The sequence below is a fragment of the Chionomys nivalis genome, chromosome 6, assembly GCF_950005125.1.
Source record: "Chionomys nivalis chromosome 6, mChiNiv1.1, whole genome shotgun sequence".
NCBI lineage: Eukaryota > Metazoa > Chordata > Mammalia > Rodentia > Cricetidae > Chionomys > Chionomys nivalis.
The window spans coordinates 100,028,864-100,044,286 of record NC_080091.1 but is presented as its reverse complement, the minus strand read 5'-3'; the positions used below and the strand labels follow the sequence as shown (position 1 = coordinate 100,044,286).

General features: G+C 42.6%; 1 protein-coding gene across 8 annotated transcripts in view; it reads right to left on the bottom strand.

Moving 5' to 3' along the window:
- Evi5 (ecotropic viral integration site 5) overlaps positions 1 to 15,423 on the bottom strand; it is a 143,143-nt gene that overhangs the window by 118,884 nt on the left and 8,836 nt on the right. For 5 of the 8 annotated variants that reach the window (XM_057771080.1, XM_057771082.1, XM_057771087.1 and 2 more), the window contains exon 2: positions 1,833 to 2,151. The exons of 2 other annotated variants lie outside the window; for them this stretch is intronic. In XM_057771080.1, the coding sequence (XP_057627063.1) occupies positions 1,833 to 1,874 (42 nt within the window). In that variant the 5' untranslated portion in view covers positions 1,875 to 2,151. The remainder of the gene's footprint in view (positions 1 to 1,832; positions 2,152 to 15,423) is intronic. One more of the 8 variants, XM_057771084.1, reaches the window with a different exon arrangement.

The following is a 15,423-nucleotide window of genomic DNA, read 5'->3' as shown; positions in this document are numbered from 1 at the left end:
GGTCAGAACATAGGTAGGCGGGGAAGACAGAATAGAATTCTGGGAGAAAGAAAGTTGAGTCAAGCAGACACTATAGATCTCCTCTTCAAGATGGATGCAGGTTAAGATCCTTCCGGTAAGCCACCACCTCGTGGTGCTACCCAGATTAATAAATATGGGTTAAAGCAAAATGTGAGAATTAGCCAATAAGAGGCTGACACTAATGGGCCACGCAGTATTTAAAAGAATACAGTTTCCGTGTAATTATTTCGGGTAAAGCTAGCCAGGCGGGAGCTGGGCGGGAACACAGCCCGCTGCTCCTTACAACAACTAAGTGCAGGATATACTCACTCACACATATGGCTGTGCGGTCACTAAGTGCAGGGGACACACACACGGCTGTGTGGTCACCAAGTGTGGTGGGGTTTTGTTACACAGCTCTAGCAACTGAAACACTGTCACTGCTATTAGAATTAATGATGCTTAAAGCAGAATCAGAAAATTAAAATTTTAAGTTATTAGTAAAGATTAATATGGAACTTGTTTTTAAGGGAACAGCAGATTCAAATATACAAAGTGGAAAAATCTTTTTGACTTGCCTCAAGAGTGCTATGATATGGTACAAGAATCACCTACTAAGAAAACAGGAATCAGTATCTCAGACGTAAAAAACTATATTAAGGTCTAGAGGCCTAAAAATAACATTTAATTAAAATAGGAAAAACTTGGTCTGGAAAGATGGCTCAGCAGTTAAGAGTACTGGCTGTTCTTCCAGAGAACTCAAGTTCAATTCCCAGAGCCTGCATGACAGCTCACAACTGTCTCCAACTCCAGTTTCAGGGGCTCTAACAGCCTCTTCTGGCCTCCCTGAGCACCAGGTCATATGTGATACATAGACATACATGCAGTCTAAACACTTACATACATAAAATACATACATGCAGTCTAAACACATACATAATACATACATGCAGTCTAAACACATACATAAAATACATACATGCAGTCTAAACATATACATAAAATACATACATGCAATCTAAACACTTGCATACATAAAATAATCTTTTCAATATGAAGTTGAACTACAATATTACTTCCTTGTTACTAAAACGGTATTAGTTATCATGCTGATGCAGTGCTGAGAAGTAAACCTTTGTCTTAATAAGTGGGGTGCTTTCTTGAAATCACAAATCTTGTTTATTGTATGGAAAATAAGTTGAAGATTCTGCTGTAATTATTTCTATTTTCATTAAGACCAATTATTGAAAGAGGCCAAAATATTTCAAAGGAATAAGAGCTCTTAGGTCAGTGGCAACTCTTAATTAAATGTGGAAAATTGGTTCACAGCCACTAAAAGAATGAAACACAAATGCATCTGAAACATGACTTAGCCTAAAAACTGCACACAACAGTGAAATAAATGAATCAAGAAGGACCACATAGTATGACTCCGTTTGCAGGAGTGACCAGAACAGACACCTACAGACCAAAAGTGGACCGGTGAGGGAGAGCTGACAGGAGGGTTAGAGTGGTAACTTCTCTGAACTTCACTATGACAAAAGCTGCATGTATGCACAAACACACTAAGTCACTGGGTCATACTCTAGGGTCAATGGTCCTCAACCTGTGGGTCACAAGCCCTTCACAGGGTCGCCTAAGGCCATCAGAAAACACAGATATTTACATTACGATTCATAACAGTAGTAAAATTAGTTATAAAGTAGCAATGAAAATAACTGTATTTTATAGTTGGGGTCACCACAGCATAAGGAACTGTACTGAAGGGGTAGCAGCAGTGGGAAGGCTGACAACCACCGCTGTAGGTGAGTCACAGGGAAGAGTAAACTCACTATTTCCATGTGATACTTTTCCTGGAGACTCAAAACAAACATCCATTCACCTCAGGAGGGAACCTCAACAGGACCAAAAGAATGACATCGCCGACATCCAATCTGGTGAGCCAGGGAGTTTATTCAGATTGTTCACAGGAGTATGGGTGAGAAGGCTGGGGCGGGGACAAGGCAAAGGCAGCTACATCACCAAGCCGGACCCTCAGGTTCACTGCACCCAGCTCAACAGGTCAGAGAGTATCTCCTTCAGGCAGGTCTGGGCCTCTTCCAGGCAGCAGGCTAGTCTGTTCTCCTCAGCAATTCTTACTGTTTATGTGCCCTTGGGGGAAAAGGAGAGACAGACAGACCATTTGAATCTGGAAAGTGTCAGGGACATCCTAAGACTTCTGAGCTGCCTGGAGTTTTACATTTAAGACCAAGACCCCTGCAAACTTATAAAACCAATCTGGAAGTCAGTATGGTGGTTTCTCAGAAAACTGAGAATCAACCTACCTTACGACCCAGCAGCAATACCATTCTTGGGCATATACCAAAAGATGCTCAATCATACTACAAGGGCAGCATTAATTGTAATAGCCAGGAAACTGGAAACAACCTAAATGCCCCTCAACCAAAGAATGGATAAAGAAAATGTGGCACATTTACACATTGGAGTACTACTCAGAGGTAAAAACCGACATCTTGAAATTTGCATGCAAATGGATGGAACTAGAAAAAAACATCCTGAGTGATATTAACACAAACCCAGAAAGATGAACATGGCATGTACTCACTCATAGGTGGATACCAGCTGTAAAGCAAAGGATATGGAGCCTATAGTTCATGACCCTAGAGAAGCTAAGTAACAAGATGAACTCTTAAACATAAATAGATCCACCTGGAAAGGGGAAACAGACAACATCACCTGACAAAATTGGGAGCACTGGGGTGGGGAGAGAAGAGGAAGAGGAGGAGAGAAGGAGAGGGGCAAGGAGAACTTGAGGGAACAGGATAGTCAAGATGGAGGAAGAACAGAGATGAGAGCAAGGAGAGAGATATTTTTATTGAGGGAGCCATTATGGGGCTAGCAAAAAACATGAAAAAACGTGGCACGAGAGAAATTCCCAGGAATCCACAAGGAGGGGGTTCTGAAGTTTCAAAAGCTCAACCCAGGCTTAGTATTTCTCTCTCGTCCCGCTGCCTGTCTAGATGTAGGATTCTTGGCTCCTGCTCCAGCACCATTATCTGCCTGCATGCCACCATGCTTCCTTCCCATCATGAAGACAATGAACTGACTCTGAACTGCTAAGACAACTTCATTATGAGAGGTATGCTGTCTTCACAGCAATAAAACCCTAAGACATGCTTTGCTTTGATTTAGTGCACAATAGAAAATCAAAGTCACACTAATATCCTCAGATTCCCTATTCCAATTTTTATAACTATAAATAATTATAAACACACATACGATGAGGGGAACCACAAAAGCCAATGTATGGTGTGTGTGTGTGTGTGTGTGTGTGTGTGTGTGTGTGTGTAGATCAGATGACAACGTTGTGGAGACCCCTTCTATTTTTTCACCTTCTAATTTTTGAGTTCCAGGATCAAATTCAAGTGGTGAGAGTTTCACAGCAAGAGCCTTTTTCCTGTTCCCACTGACACATACAGACGAACAGACAGACAGACACAAACACACATACATACATGTGATATGTGAAAATACAATAGAAAAAAATCAAACTAACCTGGCAAGCACCCTTCCTGTAAGGCATTATTTCAGATCTTATTTAAGCAGGAGTGGTACCTGGTACTGACCTGAATGCTGAATTATAATGATACCCTCAGAACATCAACAATGAACGAGAAAGAGCCAAACTGAAGCATGTGAGATATTCCTGTAGGAGGACCTGCTACCTCGAAGGCCTAGCACGGTGTAAAGGAAGTGCCCTGGCCATCAACCCTCAAAAACTCAGGTAAAGACCCACGTAAACACTCCAGCATGGCTTGCAAAACACAGTGACACGCAGGCTGGGTTCTCAGGTTGTGCTTCCCTGAACTGAATCACACCTACACCAGCATACGGCCAATTTCTTCACTCCTCTCCATACAAATTAACATTGATGTGAAAAGGCGTGGTCTTTAGTATGTATTTTTATGTATGCGTCTTCTAGTTCCTTTCACAGTTAGTCAATAAAGCAGACTAAAAGTGAACAAACACACACGGGAATACAGCATGAAGGCAGTAAGTCTGAAGACCTGAGGGACTGGTCAGGACCACCTTTCAAAGAGGGAAAAACATAAGATCTATAAAAGGAGAAGGCAAATGTGCAAAGGGCCACACAAGGGAAGAGTAAGAAAGAATCAGTACGTGCAAAGGCTTTGAGGAAATAAAGAAAATCTGATGGGTTGAACAGCAGCCTTAGAGTCAGGAACGATAGTGCACACCTGTAACCCAGCAAAGGGGAGACAGTCCCAGGATTACAGAGAGACTATCTCAAAAAACTAAGAAGGATGAAAGAAGGAAAGAGGGAGAAGGTGGGAAGAGGAGCACTAATACAAGATGAGGCACAGATGCAAAAACTGCAACTATTAAAAATTGTGCATTGTTATAACTATTATAAATATAGTAATTATATTATTATAAATACTTAAATTTTTACATTAGTTACAATTTTTATAAAGTAAAAGCAGGTTGCATTTATCCAAATGTTATTTTGATAGATAAGTGGGTGATTTGTAGCATTCTTTAATACTAAATCTGGAAGTCAACATGTATGTTACACTTGTACAACATCTCAACCCAAACTAATCACAGATTAAGCACGCAATGGTTTGCAGGCTATGTTAGGCTATTGGCCTTAGTATTAAAGAGGCCGGGTTCCAAGGGGAGATTAGTAAGGCTACAGCAGACCAACCTGAAGGAAAATATTATCAGGGTTCAAATCATAAAGAAGATATTAAAAGGAATCTGAGATCTATCTAGACTGTAATTGGGAAAAACATAGGAATATCATGATCTTAATCTGCTTTATAAAAGAATAATCTATATAAAAGCTTATTTATAGGGAGGCAATATCAGACAGTAAAGAGATTAAGCAGAGGACTATTAAATCTAAGTAAAAATAATTATGCTTTATTTATAGGCTGTTGAGTGGACAACAGAGATAAACAGAAGCAAAGCGACTTTCTTTTTTTAATCTATTTAATTTTATTTTTATGCGCATTGGTGTAAGGATGTCAGATCCCCTGGAACTGCGTTACAAACAGCTGTGAGCTGCATGTGGGTGCTGGAAACTGAACTTGGGTCCTCTGAAGAGCAGCTGCTGCCTTAACCAATGAGCCAATCTCTCCAGTCTGCAAAGTGACTTCCTAATGAAACAGATAGAGAATAAGGAAGGGCAATTCAAAGGTAAAATCTGACTTCAGCAACTGATGGTACTATTTCCTGAAACTGGAAAAAGGTACCAAGCCATGTGGCTAACAGTCAAGAATTATGGGCTAATATAAATTATAAGAATTAATAAGAAGCCTGAGCTACTAGGCCAATCAGTTTATGATTAATGTAGATCTCTGTGTGTTTATTTGGGACTAAACAGGTATGGAACCTGGTGGAACAGAAACCTCAGTCAACAATATAGAGAACTCAAGGCCACATGAGATCCTATCTCAGAGGGGAGGAAGAAGGAAAGACACAGATATAGAGATGTTTCCCAACCTGATCCCAGAGACTAACAGCAAATCCTAAACTGAATGATTACAGGTCAATGTTGTGTTCCACAGCTGTCTGTGGTTTAATCTTTTCCCTACAGGACAACAGGGTCATCTGCATAGCTAACAACAACTCCCACCAAGCTATGTAGCAGCTTCTGAGATTTAATTACTAACACTTTTACAATTCTTTTGTCTTTAAAATTTTAAACTACATTTATTGGGAGGGCAGGGGCACACATGTGCCACAGCGGGCATGTAGAAGTCAAGGACAACTTGGAGTAGACGGAACTCGGGCCACCACCTTTACTCACTAAGCCATCTCACTGCCCCTTCTAAATTCTTAACATCCACTATGCGTATCTAACCAGGTGTGGTAGTCTGAACAGAAATGGCCCCACAGACTCGTGTTTGAACGCTTGCTCATAGGAGGTGGCACTGTTATGAAATTGCCTGCGGTCCCGAGCAGTGGGGGCCGGGCAGCAGGTCCCGAGAGCCGCCAGCCGGGGCAGGGCCCAATCATCCCACAGACAGTGAGTCCCCAAGTTCCCAGCCTCAGTTGAGCGGGTGGGAGGCACATGGACAGACACATTATACAGAATAGAACTGGATATTTATTAAATTATGGAATGGGAAGGAAAGAGGGGAGGAGGGGGAGAAAAGAGGAGAGAGAAAGGGAAGAGAAAGAAAAGGACAGAGCGAGAGAGAAGAGGGGGAAGAGGGAAAGGGAACAGAGTCAAGATGACGACGGAGGGAGGGGCTGCAGGGAGTGGGCGTGGCTTGTCTCTTAAAGTGACGAACAATTATAACAGGCACTATTAGGAGGCGAGGCCTTGTTAGAGGAGGTGCAGCCTTGCTGGAGGAAGTGTGTCACTGGAGGGGTGGGTGAGCTTTGAGGTCTCCCACGCTCAGGCTACACAGTGTGGGACATGGTCACTTCCAGCTGCCTGCAGATCGAGATATATAACCTCACCCACCTCTCCAGCACCATGTCTGCAGCACTGACGACAATGGACAACACCTCTGAAACTGTAACCCAGCCCCAATTAAATGTTTTCCTTTATAAGAGTCACCATAGTCACTGGGCAATTGTGGCGCACGCCTTTAATCTCAGCACTCGGGAGGCAGAGGCAGGAGGATCTCTGTGAGTTTGAGGCCAGCCTGGTCTACAGAGCTGGTTCCAGGAGAGGCTCTGAAGCTACAGAGAAACCCTGCCTCGAAAAATAAAGCAAACAAAAAGAAAGTCACCATGGTCATGGTGTCTCTTCACAGCAATAAAAATCCTAAGACATTAAGCACAGGTATAAAGTTTGACAACATCTGAGAAACTTAAGATTCCCAAGAATCTCAAGAAGCTGGGCGGTGGTGGTGCACGCCTTTAATCCCAGCACTTGGGAGGCAGAGGCAGGTGGATCTCTGTGAGTTCAAGACCAGCCTGGTCTACAAGAGCTAGTTCCAGGACAGGCTCCTAAACCACAGAGAAACCCTGCCTCAAAAAACCAAAAAAAATAAATAAATAAAATAAAATAAAATTCCTTCTCAAGGAACTCACTAGTAATGAAGTGTAGAAACAAACACTAAATTGTTCAATGATTTTGACAACCATTTTCATTCCTTCCCTAATGGTGGCCTATGTCTGCTTTCAGATAAGGATAGGAGCTGGTGGTGTAACTTAGTGGTAGACACCTGCCCAGTACTCCAGAGGTACTAAGTTCCAGTCCCCCAGCATTGAAAAGGAGAGAGAGGATATGATGTGGGTTTTGTTTTAATAAGAAACCAAGCTGCAGAGTGTGGCTCAGCAGGAGTGCTTGCTTTGGAGTTGCCCAGTCTGAGAGGTCTGAAAACGCCACACATTATCCTAGCCACCTGTGAAGGTAACCTGCGAGCCAAGTTCAAAGGCTCTGTGGGTATGCCCCCCAAACCTACTATCTTAATGCACCACACATCTATTGCCTTACATTTTTTCTGAGCAATTTGGGGTGCCCTCTACCTGAGCATTCTTGGTTTAGAGTCTTTCATAGAGACACAGCGACTGGAGCTGGAAGACCTGCTTTTATCTTAAGAGGGCTCCTTCAAAGGCTTCTGGCAAAGAGCCTCCAATCCCAACCAGGTGGACCCCTCCCTAAGACTGTTCAGGAGCCTCAGAGTCAACTAGCCTTTCCCAGAGAAAATGAGCAAGACAGAGGATGCTGTAAGTTATACGGCCTGGCTTCATAAGACACACTGTTATTTTGTCAGTATTCTATTGGTTACACAACTTGGTCCTGTTCGGTGTATAAAGAAACTAAATATGGACATAAATATCAGGAGATAGGAACACTGGGACCCACCTTGGAGGCTTGACTGACACATGATGACTTATAGGTTAAATGAACAGAAGGAAGGAGGGAGGGAGGGAGGGAGGGAGGGAGGGAGGGAGGGAGGGAGGGAGGGAGGGAGGGCAGACAGTGCTCTTAACCTCTGAGCCATCTCTCCAGCCCCCAGCATTGAAAGGGAGAGAGAGAAATTAAGTTGTACAAGATTTCAGTGTTGTTGCTGACACTAGCCAGCAGAGCCCTGGGGTGAAACATAAGTTAACAGTTGTCTGAGAAATGGAAGGTGGAAATACAACAAGCACTGGATTTAGTCTTTAAAAATTCATAGGAATTATGGAGAGAGGGAAAAACAAGAAACAAGAGCAACAGTGCTGAAATTCTCTTTCCTTAGATGTCATGTGACAACTGAATTTCAGAACAAGACACAAGACTGGGCATTCCCATCTTATTTAATGCTCACTGAGAGAGATTTTTCTGAAGCATCTGAAATTCAACAACTTCCCCCAAGTGCCTTAGCTAATAAATGCTAGAGTCATACCACAGCAGCCCTGAAACTGATCTCAACTCTAAGTTACTGTAAGAAGTGTGGTGCTTGGGGCTGGAGAGATGGATCAGAGGTTAAGAGCACTGGCTGCTCTTCCAGAAGTCCTGAGTTCAATTCCCAGCAACCACATGGTGGTTCACAACCATCTGTATTGAGATCTGGCGCCCTCCTCTAGCGTGCAGGCATACATCGAGGCAGAATGTTGTATACATAATAAATAAATAAATCTTAAAAAAAAAATTAAAATTTAAAAAAAAAAAGTGTGGTGCTTTTAACAGGAATGGCTCCCATTTCAGTGTCTGAATGCCTGCCCATATTAGGAGGTGTGGCCTTATTGGAGTGGGTGTGGCCTTGTTGGAGGAAGTGTGTCACTGTGGGGGCGGGCTTTGAGGTCTCATATGCTCAAGCTACAGCCAGTATGGGACACAGTTCATTTCCTGCTGCCTGCAGATCAAGATTAGAACTCTCAACCACTTCTCCAACACCATGTCTGCCTGCCCACTGCCATTCTTCTCACCATGGTGAAAATGGACTAAGCCTCTGAAACTGTAGGCCAGCCCCAACTAAATGTTTTCCTTTCTAAAACTTGTCACGCACGGTCATGGTGTCTCTTCACAGCAATAGAAACCCTAAGTACGCTAAAATTATAAGACATAAAAGCAAAAAAACATGTCACAGCCCTGAGAATTCCACTCAACCAAGATCCTATTTAGAAAAATTCAATTAAAATATTGAGATAGGGGCTGGAGAGATGGCTCAGAGGTTAAGAGCACTGACTGCTCTTCCAAAGGTCCCAAGTTCAATTCCCAGCAACCACATGGTGACTCACAACCATCTGTAGTGAGATCTGGTGCCCTCTTCTGTTCTGCAGGCATACACGCAGACAGAACACTGTATACATAATAAATAAATCTTTTTTAAAATATTAAGATAAATGTTATACTGAAAAATGAGTTTATCAACACATCTCATGAATATTCCAAATTCCTCTGAAAAGACCCTTTAATGAACTATACTTAACTTTTTTCTCCTAGATTAGTATAATACTAATATCAAATGGTGAATAATAAAGGCCTTCCTTATAACTGCTCATATTAAACATAAATCCTGTAATGTGTAAAGAAACAATCCCTGTTTTCCCGATTTTGCAGTTAGCATCTGCGGTTAAAAGGTACAGCCCTATAGTGCGGCACAGGCCTCATAGTCATGAGCCCTGGGTTGATCTCCAGCATTGTGTACAAAAGAAAACTTCTGTTCTGTAAATTAAACAATAGTTTCTAATGAAAAAAAAACAAAAAACAAAAACATCCACCAGCTACCATTTCACAATGACATGCCTTTTTAGAAAATAAATAAAATTTCTGAAACTATTTACTCCATTTCTATTTCTGTGCACATACACATATGTATCAGGTGAGCATCAGGCCCCTGAAGCTGAAGCTACAAGTGGCTGTCAGCCACCCAATATGGGCACAGGAACCGAACCCAGGCCCTGTGGGGGAGCAGCAAGCACTCCTAACAAAAGAGCCTTCTCTTCAGCCCCACAAACGGCATTTTTGCCAAAGCTAACAAGAGCATTTAATTCTAAATAATCTAATTAAGCTACAAGACATGTGTTTCTGGGGCTGGAGTCACTGACTCAGCAAAGTTCCCAGGTGTCTGGACTCTCATCACCACACACACTCTCAGAGTTATCTACTTCCTTCACCCAAATTACTACTTACAAGCAAAATGTTTCCCTCCAAAACTTTCTACTTCACTGTGTTCATTATATTGATGACTGGCATGCTCAGATATGAAGAGGTAATGATTCCATGCCCTGACAGTTTCTCTCTACCAATTATTTGGAACATCACACATCAACTTTTAAAAGTGTCATTTAGTTCTATTTTCCCTATTCAACTGTACCAGACTGGCATTTCTGACTTGTCACTCTGACAGACTTCAGGGCAGAACATGAAAATGCTGTCACCACTTAGACAAGTTGTCTAGCACTTATCCATCCAGCAAACATGGCTGTGGATGCCTGTAAGAATTCTAGGACTCAAGCAGCAGAGGCAGGAAGATCTCTATTTAAAGTCAACCTGGGCTACATTAAAGGGGGAGCTACTCTCAAAAAATAAAATTAAAATTAAAAATTAAGAGCAAAAATATACTTTAGAGCTGTCCTATGACTCAGTAAATCCATGCCTAGTTATTTAACAGATATAAAAATATATGTTTACAAAGTAATCTGTAATCAAATAGTCACTGTAACTTGACTCATAATAGCCAAATAAGAGAATGGACAAATTGTGGTATACTATACTGACACAACACATACCCCAGAAAAAATAACACACACACTGTATCGTCTACGTGAAGTCGTGAAGTTCAAGAACAGCAGCAGCCAACAAAAAAACCTAACTGATGATAAAAAAGACATAACAGTAGGGTTAATCACTGGCACACATAACACCTGCTGTACAGAAAAAGTATGTGCATTTCATAAACATCAATTTTGTCTCAAAAAAAAATTTAGTTGCCAGGCACACACCTTTAACCCCAGCACTTGGGAGGCAGGGGAAAGCAGATCTCTGTGAGTTCAAGGCCAGCCGAGTTTTCAAAGCTAGCTCCAGGACAGCTGAAGCTAAAGAGACCCTGTCCTGAAACCAACAGCTAAGAGCACAGGCCACTCTTGCACGGCTACCACACGGCAGCCACAACCATCTGCGACTTCAATCTCCGGGACGCTGCTTTCTGGCCTCTGAAAGCCCAGGCACATATATGGTGCACAGACATATATGCAGGTCAAACACCCATACACATAAAATACAATAATAAATTTAATTCAGCCTAACATTGTTCCGTGCATCAGCCACAGCTACTGTGGAGTCTAAAGTGGATTGTTATTCTTAGACCAGCAGTTGGGAAGAGCCTGGACAACACAATGCTATCTAGCAGTTCCCTCTAAAACTGAAACTTTCTATCCTGCAAGGAAGTTTCTTTTTTTTTTTTTTTTTTTTTTTTTTTTTTTTTTTTTTTTTTAAATTTCGAGACAGGGTTTCTCAGTAGCTTTTGGTTCCTGTCCTGGAACTAGCTCTTCTAGACCAGGCTGGCCTCGAACTCACAGAGATCCACCTGCCTCTGCCTCCCGAGTGCTGGGATTAAAGGCGTGCGCCACCACCGCCCGGCTGCAAGGAAGTTTCTTAAGACACAACAATTAGCTTCAGGAAGTCCCTGAAACTGACCAGATTCACTAGGTCCCTCCCTCCCCAAGGTAATGATGAAGACTGCTGAGATGCTGAGGTGGGCTTTCGTAATGAGACTATCTTTGAGTCATTTCTGCTCTTCTAAGTGACCTCTCACCCACATTCCCGTAAGGAACCCCAATTAAAACTCATTGGTTTACTGTCTGACTTGTCTGTCCTGGGTTCCCTAACTGGACTGAGAATAAATGTGTGTCTCCCCAGGAAAATGCATGCCACACAACAACACATAAAGAGACTCATTTTCCCCTTTTTTTTTAAAGGGGGGAGGGTAGAGCTATGTGTGACGGTTCACATCTGTGATCCCAGCACTTGGGAGGCAAAAGCAGGTAAGTTTAAGGGTAGTTTGTTCTATATGATGACTTCCAAGCTAACCAGGGTTACATACCAAGACCCTGTCTCAAACAAATCGATAAAGGAAACTGTGGCTCAGGTACAGATCAATGAGAGTGTGTATACTTAGCGTTCTCAAGGCTCTGGGTCTGAGCCCAAGACATAAAACTTTTCCCAGTACTTAGGAGGCAAAGGTGGGCAGATCTTTTGTGAGTTCAAGGCCAGGCAGGGCTATGTAGAGACCTTGTCTCAAAATAGTAATAATAATAATAATAAAATAAATAAAAATTTTAAAAAATAAAGATGTAAACTTTTAGTTCACTGGGTTTTTTTCTTTGACTAGTTACGGAAAGCCTTGATAAAAATCAAACACTAAACCACACTTTGAAAAGTCATGCCCCTGCTTAGAACCAAGGATACATAAAACTGTGTCTTCCCTCAGTTAATGTCTTGTGAACGAGGACTTCTGTCCATGCACAGAGGCCCCTGCTCCCCACGCCTGGCTTTCCTGGACCTGACACAGTTCCTGCACACTGATCTGCCTGTGTGACAGCAAACGCACCAAACTACTCACAACCTCTATAAACTTTATCCATCAGTGTGACAGACCCTTCTGTTTTCAAAAAAACAATCAAGTTGATTCTTTAATTTTGTTCTCATCTATTACGGGAACGCCAGATAAATATCCAAGACTATTCCTCGTAGATTGTTCTCTCAAAACCATCCTCGGGGCTGGTGGCACTGCTCCAGGAGCAGAGGTGCTCGCTGCACAAGCTTGGCAGCCCGAGACCACCCATGAAGCCCACACATAGGTAGAAGGAGAGCACAGAATCCACACAGCTCTTCACCTCCATACATGTGCCATGAAACACACATGCCCGCATACATCATATACATACAACAAATAAAATTTTAAATATTTTTAATTTAAAATCCATCCTTAATTAAGCTGTCTTCTAAACTACAAAATGTCATGTTACATAATTGTTTATTAAAGCTACAATTTTATCCAGTTCCAATAAATTCATTTGTAAAAACCCTTGAGTTTATCTTTGACAAGGCAAAATATCTATACCAAGCCAAAGACAGCCATTCATCATTTCTGTACCTGTGCTTTATAAACCAGGCAGCGGTGGCTCACACCTGTCATCCCAGCACTCGGGAGGGAAAGGCAGGCAGATCTCTGTGAGTTCAAGGCCAGCCTGCCTACATAATGAGTTCTAGACGGCCAAGGCTACACAAAGAAGCCCTGTCTTGAAAAAGAAAAAGAAAAAGAAAAAAGGCCCCATGAATAAAAGCCAGGAAGCACTGTCCACAAGAAAGTCAGTTCAGGAGCGGGAGAGATGCCTCGGCAGTTAAGAGCACTGACTGCTTTTCCAAAGGACGCGGGTTCAAGCCCCAGCACCCACAGGGCAGCTCACAATTGTCTGTAACCCCAAGATCTAATGCCCTCACATAGACATACATGCAGGCAAAACACCAATGCACATAAAATAAAAATAAATTATTTTAAAAAAAAAAGGAAGTCGGTTCAATCCTATTCTCATCAGTGATGAATAACACGGAGAACTAGCAGGTCCTTCTGGAACCCTAATAATGAGCTTGTGAGACAATCAAGAGCAAACCAACAAAGCAAGCCCAGATCGGGGCCAGTTCACCCAGCTTCTAGGAACATTTTTCAGAACACAGCTGAGTGCTGGATGAGCACAAAGAACAATGAACGAGTTCTGAACTCGCATTATCTTTGCCCACTTGAAAGAGAAAATGAACTGCAATAACAGAAAGCCCAGCAACAGAAGACTGTAGATGGCACAAGCAGGGAAAGATCAATCACGACAGACGGCTGGAAATGCAGCCATCAGGATGCGATGCAGGAATGAGAGACGGGACAGTCCTCTCTGAGAAACTGGAGACCACAGAATTAACTGGAAAGGCACTCATACCATCATGACAAACAGTGTTTCCCAAGGTTTTTCTTTCTTTCTTTTTCTTTTTTTTTTTTTTTGGATTTTCGAGACAGGGTTTCTCTGTAGCTTTTGGAACCTGCCCTAGAACTAGCTCTTGTAGACCAGGCTGGCCTCGAACTCACAGAGATCCTCCTGCCTCTGCCTCCCGAGTGCTGGGATTAAAGCCGTGCGCCACCACCGCCCGTCCCAAGGTTATTTCTGACTGACACCCTGCATGTTATTTAGAAACACAAAGGGAAACAGAGGTGCTGTAGCAGGACAGAAGGATTCTGTGTAGTGGGACGCACTTGTCTTATTAACGCTTGTTAAAGTTCCATGAAGAGCAGAATGGCTCACGGGTTCTTTGGCTAAACATTCCGTAAATCTATTTAGCACCACAGATCTCATAGGGATATTTGAATACAGAAAATGGCAATACATAATTTAAAGGCACTGGACAGGGGAGCTCAGTGGGTAAAAAGCTACAAGCGCGAGGACTGCAGTTTGGACCCAGCATCCAAGAGGCCCGCCTGAAATGTCAGTTCTCTTAGGGAAACAGGAGGCTCCCCCAGGCTAGACTAGCCATTACCAGTAATCTCTGTGTTTAGTTGAGACACTGCCTCACTGAATAAGGTGGAAAGTGAACCCCCTAAAGCTACAAACATATCCATGTGTACCCACACATGCAAACATGCATACACATACCCACATACTACATATACACAGAAGGCATATACTTTAAATTATATAAGCTAAACCTTAAAGAAACATACATATTATTTCTACTTTATTGGGAACTATAGAGAACTCTGATTCAAAATTCTATGATGCACACTTTTAATCCTAGCACAGAGACAGGCAAGATCTGAGTTCAAGACCAGCCTGATATATATAGCATGTTCCAGGCAAACCAAGGCTCTACAGTGAGACCCTGTCTTAAACTTGAAACGGGGGGAGGGGGGGACACCTAGGCTTGAGTGGGCTCTGAAAAGAAAACAATAAATGTTAGATGTATTCTTTTAGTGCATATGGATACAGGTACCACATGCACCTATCAGGGTAAGCATGTGGAAGTCAGACAACTATCAAGAGAACTATCATTCTCTCCTTCTACCATGCGGGTTCCTAGGATGGAACTCAGTCATCAAGAGAGCAAGCCCCTGCTGGACCATCGCCCACACACACCTTGTGTGTTTTAAAGTAAAAGCTGCCCAGGTGTCATGCTGCAAATCGTCAATCCCAGCACTTGAGAGGCAGAAATATCTCTGAGTTCCAGACCAGCCTGGTCTACACAGTGAGCTCAGGACAATCAAGACTACACAGACAGACAGAGAAAACTGGACACAACGGTGCCCCTCATAATCCAATCCTACCACTTGGGAAATAGAGGCAAGAAGAGCAGTCTTGGCTACATAGCAAATCTAAGGCCAGCCTGAACTGCACAAGATCCCATCTGAAAAATTAAAATATTGGCTGAAGAAACGGGTCGCTGATTAAGCTCTTTCTGAGGATCTGGGT